The 18,985-nt window shown below is 45.8% G+C and overlaps 3 protein-coding genes across 3 annotated transcripts; 2 read left to right on the top strand and 1 right to left on the bottom strand.

Annotated features, from left to right (window-relative positions):
• Window positions 1-2,577: 2,577 nt before the first annotated feature.
• LOC119270931 (germin-like protein 8-8) lies at window positions 2,578-3,666 on the top strand. The gene is made up of 2 exons (XM_037552934.1): window positions 2,578-2,758; window positions 3,104-3,666. The coding sequence occupies exons 1-2, from the start codon at window positions 2,641-2,643 to the stop codon at window positions 3,664-3,666; spliced, it is 681 nt and encodes a 226-aa protein (XP_037408831.1). The 5' UTR covers window positions 2,578-2,640.
• Window positions 3,667-9,575: 5,909 nt separating this feature from the next.
• Window positions 9,576-10,388, bottom strand: LOC119270933 (germin-like protein 8-11). Its single transcript, XM_037552936.1, has 2 exons — window positions 10,271-10,388; window positions 9,576-10,140 (listed from the first exon to the last, which is right to left on the bottom strand). The coding sequence occupies exons 1-2, from the start codon at window positions 10,386-10,388 to the stop codon at window positions 9,578-9,580; spliced, it is 681 nt and encodes a 226-aa protein (XP_037408833.1). The 3' UTR covers window positions 9,576-9,577.
• Window positions 10,389-11,112: 724 nt separating this feature from the next.
• LOC119270932 (germin-like protein 8-8) lies at window positions 11,113-12,044 on the top strand. The gene is made up of 2 exons (XM_037552935.1): window positions 11,113-11,294; window positions 11,402-12,044. The coding sequence occupies exons 1-2, from the start codon at window positions 11,168-11,170 to the stop codon at window positions 11,962-11,964; spliced, it is 690 nt and encodes a 229-aa protein (XP_037408832.1). The 5' UTR covers window positions 11,113-11,167; the 3' UTR covers window positions 11,965-12,044.
• The last annotated feature ends 6,941 nt before the right edge of the window (window positions 12,045-18,985 follow it).

The raw sequence follows: 18,985 nt of genomic DNA on the forward strand, positions 1-18,985 counted from the left end.
CACCGCCAAATCGGATCATAGGTACCATGACCTTCACCATCTTGGTCATCTATATGGCTTACATCTTCACCATCAGCTTCATCTTCATAGACATTGTCATCTACATCGCCTAGGTCTTCACCATTGACTTCATCTTCATCGACACCAACATCATCAATCATGCATTCACTGACTTCAGCCTCACTGTCTTCATCGCCCAATATAGGATCTACACCAATGAATGACATCGACTGCGTCTCCAGCTTCACCACTGACCTTGTTGCATGGGACATTGCAGATTATGTGCTCCGGCAACATCTCTTCCGCCACACATTATGATCGACCTTGACTATCTGGCATACTATATTGTGGTCTATTATGGATCTCCTATGATCTATCCCAACTATGCCGCCTAGGTGGACATTACTTACCGCTTGCTAGGCTTGAACATGCATGTACACTATGCCTTGGTACAACCGAGCCCGGGAATAATTCATCTCTTGCTCGGGCCATAGCGAGAGGCCTCAAGCCCATGTACATACAGATGCATTGATTGCAGGCAGCAGGCCAACGGCTCCAATATGAGGAAAAAGTAAAAGAAAACAGTCCACGTGGGAGACAAGGAGTCTAGAAGCAATACGCGTGTTGCTAAACAAAAAAAGCAATACGCACGACCACTAGCGAGTCCACGACGTACGCACGAGCGTTTCCAATCTGCTCGTCGTTCCTCAGTTGTTGCGATTGGAAAAACTACGTTGCCGGCGCCGCTGCCGGCCTACTAGATCTTCCATCCTCTCCATCGAATAATCTCTCCGTCCGCCGAGGAGGGAAGGCCTCCGTCCGACCATCCCCGACGGCCCGACTCCCTGTCATGCCGATCCGCAGAGCACAGGTGCATTCCGGCCGGCCGCACACACACGGATGCGTGACCAGACAATCAAGAAAGGTCAGTTTATTTTCAGCATTAGATTAGTCCGTGTCTTAGAATGTAATTGTAGAAATATAGACATTACTCAAAACCAATTAGAAATTGTTGTATTATCCAATTAATTGTGTGTAGGCATGAAGAGGTAGAGAGCTTAGTCAATTCATAAATTTTTCAAGCCAATTGGTTCAAGCTCTCTGTCATGTGAACATGATGCTAATTCAAATGATGTGAACATGATTTCTAACTTCTCTTTCAATCTACACTTTATTTTGATGTGTGCCTTAAAAACAATAGAACTAGAAACCAGAACAATAGAAGAATCAGAAAAAAATTGAATGTCAAATTATGGGTTTGTAGACATGAAGGGGAAGAGTTTAGTTGAGAACATTTTCTAGCCACTTCCGAAGAAAATATCCAGTCAGGATTTTCATTCAGAATAGATATGCAGATTTCATTCATATTGTAGAACCGCGAACCTCACGGTATTTGCTATGCTATATGCCCATATGATTGTTACATCTATGATTGTGATGGACCCTTCTAGTTCAAGCCCCTGCCCCCCTATCGCCATTTTCTCGCTCCGTCCCTGTTTATAGCAGCAGAAAGAGAAGGCGATTCTGTGAAACAGTCAAAGAAAAGCATATGTCTGCCTGGCAGATAGAAATGGTCATTAGTTATTTAATCGGCACACACGTGGACTAAATGTATGCCATGAATTAATCAACTTTTAGCAAGTTTCCTTGTATGCTGTATACTATAGCCAATTAAGAAAACTAACCTGACGCTACTGCTAACTAGCGCGGTTCTATAACCCCCGCTCCTACTGTGGCCAGCCTGTGGGGTACTGCGGAGCCCACTTAGCATCAGTGTTTGGTGGGGCATCTGGCGCTACTGTTAAGTTCTACCTGTAGCGCTGTTCTGTTCTAGCGCTACTCGTACTTAACAGTAGCGTGGGATGTTTACCCCGCGCTACTACTAAGCATCAACCCAGGCTGAGATTGGCTGGCCCACCACCCGCAACCTGTGCACGATTGGGCGACCTTTTGACGCGTGACGCTATGAATCGCTTTAAGCGAGCAAAAAACAAATCGCCTCACCTGGCTATAAGGGTAAAAAGGGGCAAGCGACCTCCCAGCGCGGGTCAAGTTCGCCGAAGCGCTGGTTTTATGATAACACATTTTTTTTTCTGGTTGTTTTCAAACGAATTTTAAATATCTTTGTGGGTTAACAAATATTCACGTTTAAAAAATTAAAAGGGTTGGTCTGATGTGATAAATCATGATGGATGGATTACACGTCTTTGAAAGGGTATGTCATTGTCATGCATGACATACGATGAAGCTAGCTAATTGATGAGTATTTCTTCCCGTTGAATATATGGCGTAACGTAGCCTTACCTAGTCGCCTCGTTGTTGGCCTGTTGCTATCGACAGTTAATTACCTATACACACAAGCTTGTATTAGCACACTAGCTAGATGCATGATCGGAGAGCCGGCCAGCCAGTTTAACCGCGTTTTCAGAAATACAGTATTAAATTTACAACACATGGGCTGCTCTGCAAGAGAGAGACCATGTCAATCGTGAACTGTGTCAACTGCAGGCGAGCTATATATATCCATGCCTACTTCCTACATGGCCAAAGAACCAGCTACCACTGCATAGATACTAATCAAGCACACAAAGCTATCTAAGCGGTAGACGCTTAGACAGCATCGATTTCTCCAGCAGAAAAATGGCCTCCTCCAGCTTCCTTCTCTTCACTGCTATTCTTGCATTGGTCTCATGGCAGGCTGTAGCTTCCGATCCTGGTCCTCTCCAAGACTTCTGTGTCGCGGACAATAGCTCACGTGGTATGTACCAAGTTAATTCTTTCATCGCGTCATATTTGAATCATAGTTTTAAATAGCGCGCTAAGCATCTTAGCGGCGGACCTCTTCCAAATGCTATAGCGTGCTATAGCGAAGCTATAGCGTGCTATTGAAAATGTTTGTTCATTTGTTTGGACCAAAGTCTCTTAGCGCAAGACCTTTTGTAAACTCTATAGCGTGCTATAGTGGAGCTATAGCGAGCTATTTAAAATAGTAATTTGAATCCTTTGATATGTCTAACAGTATCACCATTTTCAGAAATGATTTTTGCCTTGTGTATGTGTGATTGTGTGTACTAATTCATGAAAGTTGTTTCTCTTGATGCAGTGCTTGTTAATGGATTCGTCTGTAAGGACCCAAATGCTGTGACGGCGGAGGACTTCTTCCTGGCGGCCAAACTTGACATGCCTAGAGACACAAAGATGAGCAAGGTCGGGTCCAACGTGACCTTGGTCAACGTCATGAAGATCGCCGGCCTCAACACACTTGGCATCTCCCTCGCACGCATCGACTATGCACCCCTAGGCGAGAACCCTCCACACACACACCCTCGTGCCACCGAGATCCTCACCGTGCTTGAGGGTACACTCTATGTCGGCTTCGTCACATCAAACCCGGAAAACAAGCTCTTCTCCAAAGAGCTAAGGAAGGGTGATGTGTTTGTTTTCCCACAAGGACTCATCCACTTCCAGTTTAACCCCAACCCCTACAAGCCGGCGGTCGCAATTGCCGCACTTAGCAGCCAGAACCCAGGGGCAATTACCATTGCTAATGCTGTATTTGGATCAAAGCCTATGATCTCGGATGATGTTCTCGCCAAGGCCTTCCAGGTGGAGAAGAAGACCGTGGACTGGCTCCAAGCTCAGTTCTGGGCCGACAACCACAATTAATTTTGTGTTTCTATGGTCGCTAGGGTTCGACCACAAAATTGTATTCTTTGTGATTGTAATTATTTATTGTATTTGGTCATGTTATTAATATATGTAATGATTTGTTTGATTCGCACATGAATAAAGTATTAATCTTATTTCCCTTGCTGTACACACCAAGTGCTTATGATTTTAGAATCCTAAAGATAGAATACAAGCTCTAATTTGTTCGGATTGTCGAGTGCCAGATGTCTCGCGCCCCTAGCTTAGTATAGGCCAATACTAGCCGGGAAGGATCCTTGCTAACGAAACATATGTGGGGTGCTTAGCTAAATTAGGTTTTAGACAGTGCTAAAGGTTCTCGCTTTTGTAGCTTGCCATGATAAATGTAATATCCTTGTTGTGTGTAAGATCATATGACCTATCGCATATGATTATGCTCAATGATTATTCTCTGATTGCGAATACAATTCTTCTCTCTATTTGTACTGTCTTAATTGTATGATCAATTTATAGATGCATATTGTATATCTGTGCTGTAGTCTAATGTTTGACTGGTTATGACGAAAGGACAATAGACGGAATTGTATGCTATACATGAACTGTATTGGGGGTGTATTAGCCCGGTGATATAAATTTTTTAAATCACTATTATTTGAATGACTCACTAAGAATAAGGAGGAGTTGTTTATTATCTCATCATTATTATTATTATTGTAGGGTGTGGTAGCGTTGGGAGGAGTACCATGTGGAGGATGTATTGGCGGTGAGTCTAGATAGGTTGGGAGAGGATAAGATAGGCGCCAGGAGGGGGGAATATTGTCTCCCTTCGCGTAGACGAGTAGGACATTTTGTGGACATGTGTAAGTGGAAGGGCTGGATGGCGACATGAGGAAGGGGGGGAGTGGATTGGTGGCTTGATGGTTTAAGAAAAAGGATGGGGTGAGGTCGTACTTTGATCAGCTACACTGAGATTAGGGTTGTGTGCTAGTCTCTTGGCTACATGGTTTGTTCCAATTTGCAGAGACTTTATTTACCAAATATGGTTATGTTCATTTTGCCTAATTTCTAAAACCAACTCATCCATAGTGCTTGCAAGTCGAGTACTTTTAGTACTAGAAATTTACCTATTTATATTAGGACATGGTTATTTGCTAGCTAATCCCGATGCTTCCTTGATGACATCTATACTGACATGCTGCTATATTGATCACATAACATAAGAATTTCTTAGATTCAATCTGAAGCCTCATATAAAACAAACCTGGAATTAGGCACATCACAAGATCAGCAAGCCGAGGTAGAGGTGGTCCATCGGTGTTATAGGGCCACAATTGAGGGGCGGTTATGACAAGGTCGGAATCAGCGAACACTGGACACTCTCGTTCGCCTGGGTGGTCACCCGGAATATATTTTTCACCTCCTGTGTGGTGGAAATTGCATTCCACAAATAACGAGATTTTAGATAAAAGGTTGATGTGCTTGATCCTGTATGCTTCCTTGCTGGATGATGCGCATGCCCAAGGTTTTATTGAAGTAGAGGCGAGAGAGGATGCCTATTGCCACACCACCTTGCTAGATTATGCGTCGGCCAAAGACCAAGGTAAACTTGGATAGGCTAGAGTGTGAGTGTGACTGGAATGGGGATGGACGAATTGATCTAGGGTGTTCTCTAGCTAAGGTGTGTACTACTTACTAGACAGAGTGAGAGTGGCATCATAATAGCCGACGATCTTTCTCTGGCAGGTAAGGATTCATCACTACGATTGAGGCAGAAATTAATAATGGGCAAGAAATTTATCCATGATGGATTGGTTACATATTACCGATGGTTTGGAATCAAACTCCGGGAGATGGTTAAAAACATTGGGGTGGAAAAACCATGAAACCACTAGTTCTTCGGCATATCTCTCGAGTAGAGTTTTGTATATACTCCATGGCTCTTATGAAAGGACCGTTTAGAGATAGTGAGTATATATATATGAACATAATATACATTAATCATGCTCATATGTTAGGTGTTCCATCTAGACTTGATAGCCTATGAGGAGTTTCACATGTGAATATAACTGGAACTCCTCGTTTCTGAGATGGTTATCAAAAATAAATGAAACCTGATGGCATGATTAATTGAGATAGTAGAATATGATTGTGTTAGGAGCTAGGGTTCTGTTGGTTCTAGGGCGAAGATTGTAGGGGAAAGATGGAGGAAGATGAGGTCAAGGGCGCGGCGGCCGGCGGCTGGGCGCCGTCCTTGCGTGGTGGAGAAGAGGCGGCGGCGGCGCAAGAGGCGGCTAGGGTTAGGTCTCCCGGCTCCCTAAGGGAAGCCGAGCAAATACTGATTGCTTCTTGCTTGATTAGATTGATACATCTCCTCTCCTTATATAGAGAGATTTACTTGACTCCTAAGCAAACGACCCTAATACCGATAAGATAACTGGGCTAAGCCCCTAATAACAATAAGATAACTTGGGCCACAGCCCACCTAATATGTCGGTCATAACACTTCTCCCCGTCTGCACAAACAGCTCGTCCTCGAGCTGTAAGGCGGGGAAGCGCTTACTGAACTCCTCGAGGTGATCAACCAGCATCAAACACCTCCGCGACAGCTGGGGCGGCCAGGTCGCCGAGCCCGGCGGCGACGGCGTCCTCCTCAATGTAGTCTGCAGCCTCCAGGTAGAAGAGTCGGGGGCAGACGTGGCCGGGCATGTAGGTCTCGTCGCAGTTGAAGCACAACCCTTGGCGGCGACGCTCGAGTAGCTCGGCCGAGGTGAACCGGCGGAACGGGCGCGCCGCGGTTGCGGCAAGGTGTGCTGCGGAAGCCTGAGCAGGCTGACCCTGCTCGGAAACATCCGGCCAGGGTGGCGGCCCAGCGGCCCGGGACGATGATGCCTGCTGGATGGCCACCGCGCGGCGCTCGAACGCACGGGCGTAGTACATGGCCGTCTGGAGGTCCTGGGGTCCCTGCAGCTCGACGTCCACGCGGATATGATCTGGCAGACCGCCGACGAAGAGTTCGGCCCGCTGGTGAGCCGTCACGGCGGACGCGTGGCACGCCAGGGCCTGAAAGCGGTCGATGTAGTCCTGCACCGTAGAGGTGAAGGGAAGGCGGCCCAACTCCGCCAGCCGGCTCCCACGTATCGGTAGTCCGAGGCGAAGGAGGCAGAACTCGCGAAAACGCTCCCATGGGGGCATGCCGCCCTCGTCCTGCTCGAGGGCGTAGTACCACGTCTGTGCGGCGCCGCGGAGGTGATAAGAGGCGAGCCAGGTGCGGTCCGACGCGAGCGTCCGTTGCCCCCGGAAGAACTGCTCGCACTGGTTGAGCCAGTTGAGGGGGTCCTCGGCGCCGTCGTAGGTGGCGAAGGCGAGCTTGGCGAAGCGCGGCGGTGTCTGAGCATGACCGCCATGAGTGTACGGCTCGGCGGTACGGAGCAGCGAAGAGGATGGCATTGGTCCGATGTGCACAGGTGGTCCGCAGGAAAGCGGTGGCCCGTCGAAGCCAACGTGGAAACCCGCGGAGCCGGAGGGCCCGTCGTACGACAGGGAGGGCGCCGGCTAGTCGACGGCCATGGTGTAGACTGGCGGTGGTGACGTCCCGGGCAACCAGGCCGGAAGCTGGGATGGCGAGGGCGGGAACTGCACTTGCTGAATCGGCACGCCCGCCGGCGCGGTTGTAGTCAGCCCGGTGCTGGGCGGCGGAGGCGCCGGCCGCGGCAGCTGCTGCTACCTGGAAACGGCGGAGGTGGCGGGTGCGGCGATGGCCGCGGCCGGCCATTGTGGCCAGATCGGGGCGGTGGCGGGGGCTGGCTGTAGCTGCAGCGGCCCGACCAGCGTCACGGTGGCCCCGGGGTGCGGCGGCTGCGAGGGCTACCTGATACCAAGGTGTTAGGAGCTAGGGTTCTGTTGGTTCTAGGGCGGAGATTGTAGGGGAAAGATGGAGGAAGACGAGGTCAAGGGCGCGGCGGCCGGCGGCTGGGCGCCGTCCTTGCATGGTGGAGAAGAGGCGGCGGCGGCGCAAGAGGCGGCTAGGGTTAGGTCTCCCGGCTCCCTAAGGGAAGCCGAGCATATACTGATTGCTTCTTGCTTGATTAGATTGATACATCTCCTCTCCTTATATAGAGAGGTTTACTTGACTCCTAAGCAAACGACCCTAATACCGATAAGATAATTGGGCTAAGCTCCTAATAACGATAAGATAACTTGGGCCACAGCCCACCTAATATGTTGGTCATAACAGATTGAATAACTTGGTGCTACTATGTTTACATAATGTGATTTATTAGGTAGCGCACACCACATACTATTTCTCGCCTAGAGCTGAGTCAAGTATTCCAGCTAGCACGCCCCACTTCAAAACACAATTACAGAGCACTAAACAGGGCGCTTGATCATGGCAGGTGATGACGCACTGTGTGTGCTGACATCACACATAACAAACTATACCAGCAAGCCTAGATGAGTCGAAAGTAGGGCCAAATACACTACGAAGCTGACAACAGTGCCGACGAGGAAGTATGAGCTCTAGAGGGGAGCAATCGTGCTTCCGAAGGACATCATTGTTGATCGTTACAACATTGAAGATGCTCAAGGCAGGGTATTTCACCTCGCCCAATTGGATCGGCTACATTGCACGCACGTGTAGCAAAAATGCATCGGCTGATGCAACCTCATCCCATCGGTGGTGACTGCAACATCATCAACCCCATTTGACAATCTTTCCAAGCTCATGAAGGAGGCATGGTGGAGCTACAACATCACCTTAGTTGTGGTGAATGAGCATCTCGTAATGGGTATGGGGCGCTATCTGAGGCTTGTATAGAGTTCGTCTGTGGTGGAAGAATACCTGCGACATCTGTATCAAACTCATGGTTGAGAACATTGCAGTGGAACTTCAGTGATGCAAGCATCATTACCACAGGTGATGCTTCTTCCGGTGGTATAACTTAAGTGCCATTTTCCCCCTCTACTGCTCAAAGGTCTTCATACGTGTACTACTCAAGTAGCAGCTAGGTAGTTTTCCCTATTTATTTTAAAGGAATGTTTCCAGTTTTATAAACAATAATTGTAAATGAATTAACACAATATAATGGTAATGCTTCCATGCCATGGCCGTGTTTTTGAGTGACAAATTGCTGCCATGACAACACTTCCATTCCGCAGTAGCAACAAAAGGATTAACACATCTATGCCACAACCTCACATTTCTGACATCCAACGCATAAATTCTACTGAGAGTGACTGACTAGCGGGCCATAGGCAAACCACATGAGATAATAGCATTACAACTAGTCTGCAGAAGAACCATGAGGAAAGTAAGCTCATTTTTTCTGGTAGGAACAATCCTGGAAAGTAATGCGCCATATTGATTTCGCCCTAGAAAATAAACCATCGGAGATTTACTCAAGGTTGCGGTAGTTGCCAAAGAGGTCCATCAGTGGCGGTGATTCTTCTTAAATCCTATGAGATGCGCCCTCGTCTCTCATACTACATCCTCCTAGCCGGATGTGCCAAATGAGATAGTCCATTCTGTACCACTAACTTTTCGTGGTGAATAGTAGTTTCATATCATCTCCCTCTAGACTACTATTCAGATTGTGCTATTTTGTGTCCGAAGATTAAATGTGGATACAAATTTCTTCCACTTGGCAGATATCAAGAGAGATTGACATGTCCTATCGTCGATTTTTCTATAGTTTAAGCCCTGCATGCTAGTTAGTCACCACAGCTGAGCTATCGTTGATTATGGATTATAACTTAAATACATTATGAGTATGCTTAGAAATATTAATTTGTGCCGTCTAATACTAGACCAACATTTTATTCAATCCAGTATTTCAGCCATACATGATAATTTTTTTTTACAAAAGCTAGTACAATACATTTGTCCATGCAAGACGATTCTATTTTCAACATTTGTCCATGCAAGACATCATTAGTTCTGGTTGTCTGCCCAAAACTGAGCCTGAAGCCAGTCCACAGTCTTCTTCTCCACTTGGAACGCCTTGGCTAGAACATCGTCTGAGATTGCCGGTTTTGACCCAAACATAGCGTTGGCAATGGTGATAGCCCCAGGGTTCTGGCTGCTAAGTGCAGCAATTGCCACCGCCGGTTTGTAGGGGTTGGGGTTGAACTGGAAGTGGATGAGACCTTCTGGGAATACAAACACATCACCCTCGCTAAGCACCTTCGACAATAACTTGTTGTCTGGGTTGGATGTGATGAAGCCGACATAAAGGGTCCCTTCAAGCACGGTGAGGATCTCAGTGGCACGCGGGTGAGTGTGTGGTGGGTTCTCGCCTAAAGGTGCATAGTCGATGCGCGCCAGGGAGATGCCCAATGTGTTTAGGCCGGGAATCCGCATCACATTGATCAAAGTGACATTGGACCCAACTTTGTTCGTCTTCGTGTCTCTCGGCATGTCGAGTTTGGCAGCCAAGAAGAAGTCTTCGGCCTTGACATCCTTTGGGTCTTTGCAGACAAATCCATTAACTAGAACTGCGTGACAGAGGACATATATATTTACATCAGTTGAGTCTATCAATAATTTGTGAATGGATGCTATGCTAAATATAATCTAAGAACTATGAGAGGTACTTGATGTTCACCCAGTGTTGAGAAGACATACCACGTGAGCTGTTGTCTGCGACACAAAAGTCTTGCAGGGGGCTCGGATCAGAAGCGATAGCCTGCCATGACGCCAACGCAAGAATGGCAAAGAGAAGGAAATAGGAAGAGGTGGCCATTTGGGTTTTTGCTGAAAGCAAGTGTGTTTTGTTGCTTCGTTGTGTTGTGTGGTTTGGCTTTGCGAAGGCTATATATTTATAGCAGCAGAAAGAGTAGGGATTTTGTGAAACAGTCAACGAAAACGTATATGTGTATGCATGGCCATGTAGAAATGGTCATTAATTTATTCAATCGAGCAGGTGTAGAGTGCCCGGACCAAAACATGGCCTGAATCCATCAACTTTCTGAAGTTTCTTTGTATGGTGTACTACTAGCTAAGAAAACAAACCTGACGTGGTCTTGGTCTGACGTGATAAATTATGATGTGTATGGATTACACGCCTTTGAACCGTGTCACTGTCATGCATGACGTAGTAGGATGAAGCTATAGCTAAAATTGATGAATATTTCTTCCCGTTGAATATATGGCGTAATCTTGAGAGCTAGTTGACGTAGCCTTACCTAGTCGCCTCATGCATGCTAGGTTTGTTGCTACCGGGAGTTAATTAATTAGCTATACACAAGCTAGCTAGCATGCGTGACGGGAGAACCGGCCAGCCAGTTTAACCGCGTCGTCAAGACCTGTTAATTGGGCACGTGGGTTGCTCTGCAATTAGAGACCATGTCAACCTAGTGTTGCTATGTTACGCCTTGGATTTTACTAATTCGCAACTCGGACAGCTGCAGCCAAGCTATATATATCCATACATACTCCCAACATGGCCACAGAATCAGCTACCACCCCTCAACACACAAAGCTAGCTAAGAGTTAGACAGCATCCATTTCACCGGCAGAAACATGGCCTCCTTCTCTTCCTCCTGCTTCCTTCTCTGCACTGCTATTCTTGCATTGGTCTCATGCCAGGCTCTATCTTCAGATCCTGGTCCTCTCCAAGACTTTTGTGTGGCGGACAATAGCTCGCGTGGTATGTACCAAGTTAACTCTTTCATCACATCATATTTGAATTATATCAAAATAGTTTGTAATCAATTTTCCCTTGTGTGCGTATTTATCTTATTTCTCTTGATGCAGTACTTGTTAACGGATTCGTATGCAAGGACCCAAAGGCCGTGACAGCGGAGGACTTCTTCCTGGCGGCCAAACTCGACATGCCGAGAGACACAAAGATGAGCAAGGTCGGGTCCAACGTGACCTTGATTAACGTCATGAAGATTGCTGGCCTCAACACGCTTGGCATCTCCCTCGCACGCATCGACTACGCACCCCTAGGCGAGAACCCTCCACACACACACCCCCGTGCCACCGAGATCCTCACCGTGCTTGAGGGTACACTCTACGTCGGCTTCGTCACGTCCAACCCGGAAAACAAGCTCTTCTCCAAGGAGCTCAGGAAGGGTGATGTCTTTGTTTTCCCGCAAGGACTCATCCACTTCCAGTTTAACCCCAACCCCTACAAGCCCGCGGTTGCGATTGCCGCACTTAGCAGCCAGAACCCTGGGGCAATTACCATTGCCAACGCCGTATTTGGATCAGAGCCTATGATCTCGGATGATGTTCTCGCCAAGGCCTTTCAGGTGGAGAAGAAGACCGTGGACTGGCTCCAAGCTCAGTTCTGGGCCGACAACCACAATTAATTTTGTGTTGCACCGGTCGCTAGGGTTTGACGACAAAATTGTATTCCTTGTGGTTGTAATTATTTATTGTATCTAATGATCTTATTAATATATGTAATTATTTGTTTGATTCCCACATAAATAAAGTATTACTCTTATCATAACAAGTGCTCATGATTGTATAACCCCCAATGATATATTACAATCTCTAATTTGTTTGGATTGGTGAATATCGGTTGTCTCGCGACCCTGGCTTAGTATAGGCCGATACTAGCTTTGGAAGGATCCTTGCTAAAGAAACTTTTGTACTCCCTACAGATGGGAATATGAGCCAGGCACGAGAATTTAGCTCGTCGATTTAACTAGCAAATCATGCATGATATGCTAGAAAAATATATGTTTAGAAACTTAATTTCATAATGAATCTATAGAGATGTAATTTTTTATGGCATGGAACACGGCCTCACTAGTCGAATCGAAGACCTAAAGACACATGCCCGACTGATATTTCCATCAGAAGGGAGTATGATTCTTAGCTAAATTAGGTCATAGAGGGGGCTAATGGTACTCTGCTATGTAGCTTCCCCTGGAAAATGTAGTCCTCTCCTCGTACAACGTTGGTGTGTAAGATCATATGCGCTATCGTATGTGATTATGATCAATGATTATATTCTGATTACAAGTAAAATTCTTCTCTCAATTTGTGGGTTCTAATTGTATTATCTTTTTTATGGATTCATATTGTACATTTGTGTTATAGTCTAATGCTGGACTGGTTATGATGAAAGGTCAATACAGGGAATGCTATGCACTATATGAAGTTTATTGGGGATGTGATGAGGCTAGTCATATAAATGGTTAAAACACTTTTATTTGATTGCCTCGCTAAGATACAAGGAAGAGTTGTTTATACATCTAGACATATCGTGAAATTATTTTGCAATTTTGAACCTTTGACATATCTTTATTTCCGTTTTACGAACATAGCAGCTACAAGTGACCTGGGTGCCAAATTTTCGTACTCGTCTATTTTTGTCCTATCTAGTCTATCAACATAGTTTACCAGCGCAACTCCTAGACTATGCTCACTTCATCAGGATGACAACAAATGGTACAGAGCGATATGTAATGTGCCAGGAACAGGAGGAGAGTGGGGTGATTTTTCTGGGTTCAATTACTGTTCTTATAACACTCTTCTGATTTTCGGTACCATTTGGGGTACTGAGTTCCGGTTTTTTCTATTTCTATTTTTCTATTTATTTCATATCTTTTATATTTATTTTATCCATTTTTAAAAAATATTTACTAAATCATTTTTGTTTTTAAATTTTCTTTTATTTCTCATGTTTTTGGTTTTTAGTTTTTCCGTTTCTGTCTATACAAGATACATTTTTCTGTTTAAAATACTTTCTGAAAATACATGAACATCTTTCCTAAAGTGCGATTTTTTTAAATACTACTTTTAAGTGCAATATTTTAAATACGCTATGAATTTTTGAATTCGTGAACATATTTTGATTTAGTGCACATTTTTAACACCGGTAAAAAATAAAATAAATTTATTAGAATTTTTTTGAATTAGTGAACATTTTTAAAAGTCATGAACATTTAAGAAACACCAGAACATTTTCAATTTGCTAATATTTCAAAATGCACAAAAACAGTTGAGTTGCGTAAAAAATAATTACAATCATGCTGTTACATATCTTTTACATCTATAAAAAAAACTTCAGCTGGGTTACTTTTGGAAAACAGCCAAATTCAATCTAAAGAGTAGTAGTGCAACATCTCACGCAATTGAGTCGGCCCATCAAGTGATCGTTTTGTGGGTCGCGCTTTGTGTCATATAGGAGTTCTCGTCTTACGGGGATGATCTTTGGGAGCTCCTATATAATGTTTAGTACGTGAAAAAATACTTCTTTTTTTTAGTTGAACAGAGCAAATACGAGTATATTCCTTGCTAACGTAGCAAAGTTTCCTGGGCAGGCCCATTAGAGCAATTATTAGCCCATGCAGCGAAATGTTTCAGGAAGCTTCTGGAACCTTCAGTCTTGTTTTGTGAAGGTTTCATAAGGTTTTTTCTTAATTGATTTTTTATTTTGTTTCTTCATGTTTGTTTTTTTCCTTTTTATCTTTTTATCTTTTTTTGTTTTTCTATTCTTTTGCATCAGCAATTGCTTACGTTTTTCTTTTATCCATGGAAAGTGCAAATTTGCATCTTGTGGAGGCAAATCTATACCTCCACGAAAAGCAAACAAGTGCTTCTCATTGAAGCAAAAAAAATCACAAAAAGAATGTTGAATCGTCCATTAAAACATCTCTGCCTCTTGGGGAAGCAAATCTATGCCTTCATGAAAAGCAAATCAGTGCTTCTCATGGACGACCCAACTCAACCCATTTCGTAATAAAAGCAAAGTGAAATGGGCATGCAAGCATTGGTACCGAAACCACAAGCAAAATTGCATGAAACAGTTAATAGGCAATGTGCTATTTTTGTACAATGCCAATTCAATGAAAGAGTAATGCCTACCAGGGAAAGACACTGGACATTTGAAGAACTGATCTAGATCTACGCATAGTCTCTACGAACTGTACTATCTCCACTCAATCCATACCACAGTTATCAAAATGGAGACTACGAAAATCCAAGTATATCAATACAGAAACGCTAAAGAGATTCAGATAATTTGTTTATTCGAAGAAATGGCCACTGATTATAGCTAGCTTGGTTGGACCTCGGGCTTGTCTAGTTGAGCACCAATTTGTTAACCGAACAAAATCACCATTTGTCCATACCTGCAAGGAGGAGCATGTCAAATGGTAGCAATGCCCATAAATGTTATGAATGCGGATAATAATCTCTACCCCTCTGTAAAGAAATATAAGAGCGTTTAGAACACACCCCAAATGTAGAGTTATGTGTCCCTTGCACACTTTAAAATCATAGTTTCTGCTGTTTTATTACCATGTTTTGGTGTTAGCACCAGAATCTCAGCATGTAAAAATTTACACCATTTAGTGCTCTGCCATTGGTGTTTGGAGTGGGGCATGCTAGCAGGAATACTGAGGTCAACTGTAAGGAACGGAATCATATTAAGTAAATAAATCATGCCTCTACGGTTCATATGTTTTTGATAACCATACTATATTACCCAAAAAGGCTTCCGCCCCACTTTATATATAAAACAATGATCATGAAACAACCCGATACAAACGCACACCACCACAACAAACACATACCCAAGGCATGATACACAGGCGCTGAACGCAACAACACCACCCCTATACGAAGAGATGAAGCCGCATACGATGATCCATGGACTTCAAGGCAGCGCCTTCAGGAAGGATACAACACTGGAGCGCCGCCATCGCCCGATCCGAGGATAAGAGTTTCCCATGGAGCAACACGATGGGGATGAAAGCCGCGACAACGCCTTCAAGAAGGGAACGAGCTTTGCCGCCGCCGGTCCGTCCAAAAAAAGAACATGTTTTCACCCCGGCCAATACTCACTGCCACCGAACACCGCACCCCAACTGCCATGCCGCCCACACGGCCATGGCCAGCAGACAGCACCAAGGCGCGGGCTTTGCCCAAACGCACCGCGCTACCACCACCAGGGCCGCCGCCCCGGCATCCAAGACCTAGGCACTGTAGGGTAACGCAGCAGAAAACAAAAAATTTCGGACCTACGCACCAGCCCAGGACCACTATAGAGACTACATACATGGTTTGATCTTTTTCATTACTGACTCGTAGCGCAGTGGGAAGTAGAGTCGATGACGATCGGCGGTGCAGATCCCCGCAGCTAGGATTTACAACCTCCCAACCGCGAGGATGTATACCCTCATCTGCCCCTCGGACAGCCCTCCGGGAGGTGGTCGGATAGTCCCCCGGACGTTGTCGCGAACAGCCCTTCGGGAGGACCTTCGAAAGTCGGACAGTCACTTGGACAGCTCTTCGGGAGGACCTTTGAAACTCCGACGGTCACACGGACAGCCCTTCGGGAGGCACTCTCGAACTAAGACCAAAACTATGATCTCTCTATAAAGTTGCACACATACGGTGTCATCGATCCAGCAGGGTTTCGCCGTCCAGAACTAATTCCTGCCGGAACTCAGACAACCTTTCGGCTCTACGAAACTATTTCGCTGGGAGGGAGAGAGAGAGAGAGCCAGATCATGCATGGCATTTATATGAGAGCAAGAGTGTGTCTTTAGGCAGCCCCCTCCACCCCTATTTATAGGCCAAGCCCAAGGGTGGCTTCTCCAAGAAGCCAAGGGGATAATACCAGAAGGGCCTCAAGGTGGCTTTTCCAAGAAGCCAAGCAAAAAACACTTTCACTATTCATGACGACATTTCCAGAGTTGGTTCGAACTGAAAATATTTATGTGGGCTCGGAACATTTCCAGTACTCACTAAAATAATTTTCAACGTGTTCCGAAACAATTCCGGTTTAGTGATTTTCATCTGCGAAAAGCAAACAAGAATGCATTTTCACTATTCATGAAGACAATTTTTCTCCTTCATTAAATCTGAAAATATTTCTATGGGTCTTAGAATAATTCCAGTACCCACTAAAATGATTTGGATTCATTCTGAAACAATTTCAGATTAGTGAATTTCATCTGCGAAAAACAACCAAAGCGGTACCGGCAGCTCCGAAGCATTTTCGGTTTTTATCCCCAAAAATTCCCAGAAGTTTCCAGAATAATTCTGGCACCCTCCAAGAATGATCAGGCGTGTCCCGAAACCAATTTGACTTAATGGTATATCCCGAAACAACTTTTCGGTGTTACAAAACTATTTCGCTATTCTCTCTCTAGAATTCTTCCATTGTCTCCGAAACTTTTTTGGCAAATTTCTCTCAGACTCCCTGTCTAGTATTCAGCAAATAGATGACCCTTAAGCGTGCAATCCTATAGGTTCGGTGAAGCATAGACATGACCGGAACACTTTCCGACCAATGATCAACATCGGAGCCGTGGACACCCATATTGACCCCTATACCCACACGAATGAATATTCGAGTGAACCTCTAGTTGCAGTGAGCTATTCATGTTGCTTCGCGATATGTCACAAACACCCGAGGTGAGATTTATTGCATCCCCGTGGACGAACAATTTGTCCACCATGCAAGTTACCTCGTTACCGGTTTTGTTCTCTTTTCTCGTTTCCATGTTTAGGCATCCATGTGATCAAATCACACTGTGTCTGGCCAGACGATGATGGATACCGTAACACCGAGAGGGCCCGAGAATATCTCTCCATCGTCGGAGGAGCAAATCCCAATCTTGAGCTATCAAGTTACTTGACACACTTTTCCATGAACCCATAAGCCGCCGTAATAGCCACCCATTTACGGATGACGTTTAACAAACCCCAAAGTTCATGAAGCAAGTATGAAGAAACTCGATACTCTCATGGACTAAGGAATTATGCAGACATTAACCATCTCTGTGTTATCAACCATAAACTTGTGACGAATGAATCTCATAGCATAACATCAATCCGGGTCGATTTAACACAAATGTTCTCTTAACATTGTGCCCTCAAAGTTGTTGGCATTGACATGCCCATGATCAGGAAAATAGAACCATCATGCAACACTTGAGCTAGACTTAGAGGCCAGACTAAGAATACTTCTTACCGTTTATTATTCCACACGTGCATATGAGTCTTCCTTCGAGCCTCGTGTTATTGCAGACTCGAGAACCATAGCAGTTATAGCATGGAACATAAACATAATTATAAACTTGGAGATAAATAATATCATTTATTATTGCCTCTAGGGCATATCTCCTACAGGCACCACCTAAACCGAGACCCGCCGCTACCCCAACCCAAGAGACGAGCGGAAAGACACCGCCTTTCACACCCCTGGACGGCCCCAGTGCCGACACCCAATAGGCCAGCCAAAACTGGCCTCCATCGCCCCGTCCTGCAGCCCTGAGCACGAGACGAGCTCGATCCTCCCGTCGGGCGCGAGACGAGCTCGGTCCTGCCGCCGGGCGCAAGACGAGCTCGGTCCTGCAGCCCCGGGTGCGAGACAAGCGATGGACTGCAGCTGGGAGAGGGCCAACCCTTGGACTGAAGAATTGTCCGGACGACGAGGAGATGGAGCGAAGGTCGACACGGTCCGACCGCAAACGAGCCGACACCGGAGTAAAGCCGACCGTCACCGCGGGCAGAGCCGCCGAGCCACCGTGTAGCCGACGCGCCCCCGGGAGGCCACCGTGTCGGACCTCTGCGCGCCACTTCCCACGGCCGGAGCAACAACCATGCAAGGCCGCTGCCCCACCCGTGCCGCCCACCCGGATCGTAGCGCCAGATCCAGGACAAACCCGCCGGAAAACGCGAGATCCGGCCAGCACGCACCACCACCACCGCCACCAAGCCGCCGAAGCGCCGGTCACTTCTCTGCCAGCACCCCTGACGCCCAGGAATGCTAGGTATACCTCCCTTATATGTGTACATGCTGGTGCTTTAAAACATCACCTTGGGTCATTCATTTTTATTTTGGGGGATTGAATCATTCATTGTTGAACTGGATGAATGTAGTGGATCCTTTTGTGTTGATAATCTACTGATAGAGCGAGAGAAAGCATGTTTACTGTGGAGCTATGCAAATGTACTATGCTCCTGTTTGTCTTCAACTAAGTCAGAAATGCATTGTACTCTGACAGGATGAGTGAAAGAAGATGGGTGGTTGCATATGTGCATTTTAGTAGCTAAATTAAGGTGGCTCCGAAATATATGGTGATTGGAGTGACGGCGAGGGCAAGGTCAGACAAGCGCTATGCCGCTCAAATCTCTCCCGTCTAATTCCGCCTCTTGATAATTGGATCCTCAATCTGTATGTTCTTGCAGTTTTGCTTGGAAGTTTGTATGACACTGTGATTGAGCGCTTTTGACACTGGGATAGAGCTCCCAATGGCTCCTCGGTTTTTAGAGATACAAACTGAATGTCCGTGCATTGCCATGGAACGATATCGGTGCTAGCTTAGCGATGCCGACCCAAGCAACTTTGGCTTCAAACCAAGG

The sequence above is a fragment of the Triticum dicoccoides genome, chromosome 3A, assembly GCF_002162155.2.
Source record: "Triticum dicoccoides isolate Atlit2015 ecotype Zavitan chromosome 3A, WEW_v2.0, whole genome shotgun sequence".
Taxonomy (NCBI): Eukaryota; Viridiplantae; Streptophyta; class Magnoliopsida; order Poales; family Poaceae; genus Triticum; species Triticum dicoccoides.

Bases quoted from the DNA above. Each gene is read 5' to 3' on its own strand.
- LOC119270931 (XM_037552934.1), top strand. From the start codon at position 2,641: ATGGCCTCCTCCAGCTTCCTTCTCTTCACTGCTATTCTTGCATTGGTC. The intron at 2,759-3,103 runs GTATGTACCAAG...CTCTTGATGCAG, and splicing joins CGCGGACAATAGCTCACGTG to TGCTTGTTAATGGATTCGTC.
- LOC119270933 (XM_037552936.1), bottom strand. From the start codon at position 10,388: ATGGCCACCTCTTCCTATTTCCTTCTCTTTGCCATTCTTGCGTTGGCG. The intron at 10,141-10,270 runs GTATGTCTTCTC...TCTGTCACGCAG, and splicing joins CGCAGACAACAGCTCACGTG to TTCTAGTTAATGGATTTGTC.
- LOC119270932 (XM_037552935.1), top strand. From the start codon at position 11,168: ATGGCCTCCTTCTCTTCCTCCTGCTTCCTTCTCTGCACTGCTATTCTT. The intron at 11,295-11,401 runs GTATGTACCAAG...CTCTTGATGCAG, and splicing joins GGCGGACAATAGCTCGCGTG to TACTTGTTAACGGATTCGTA.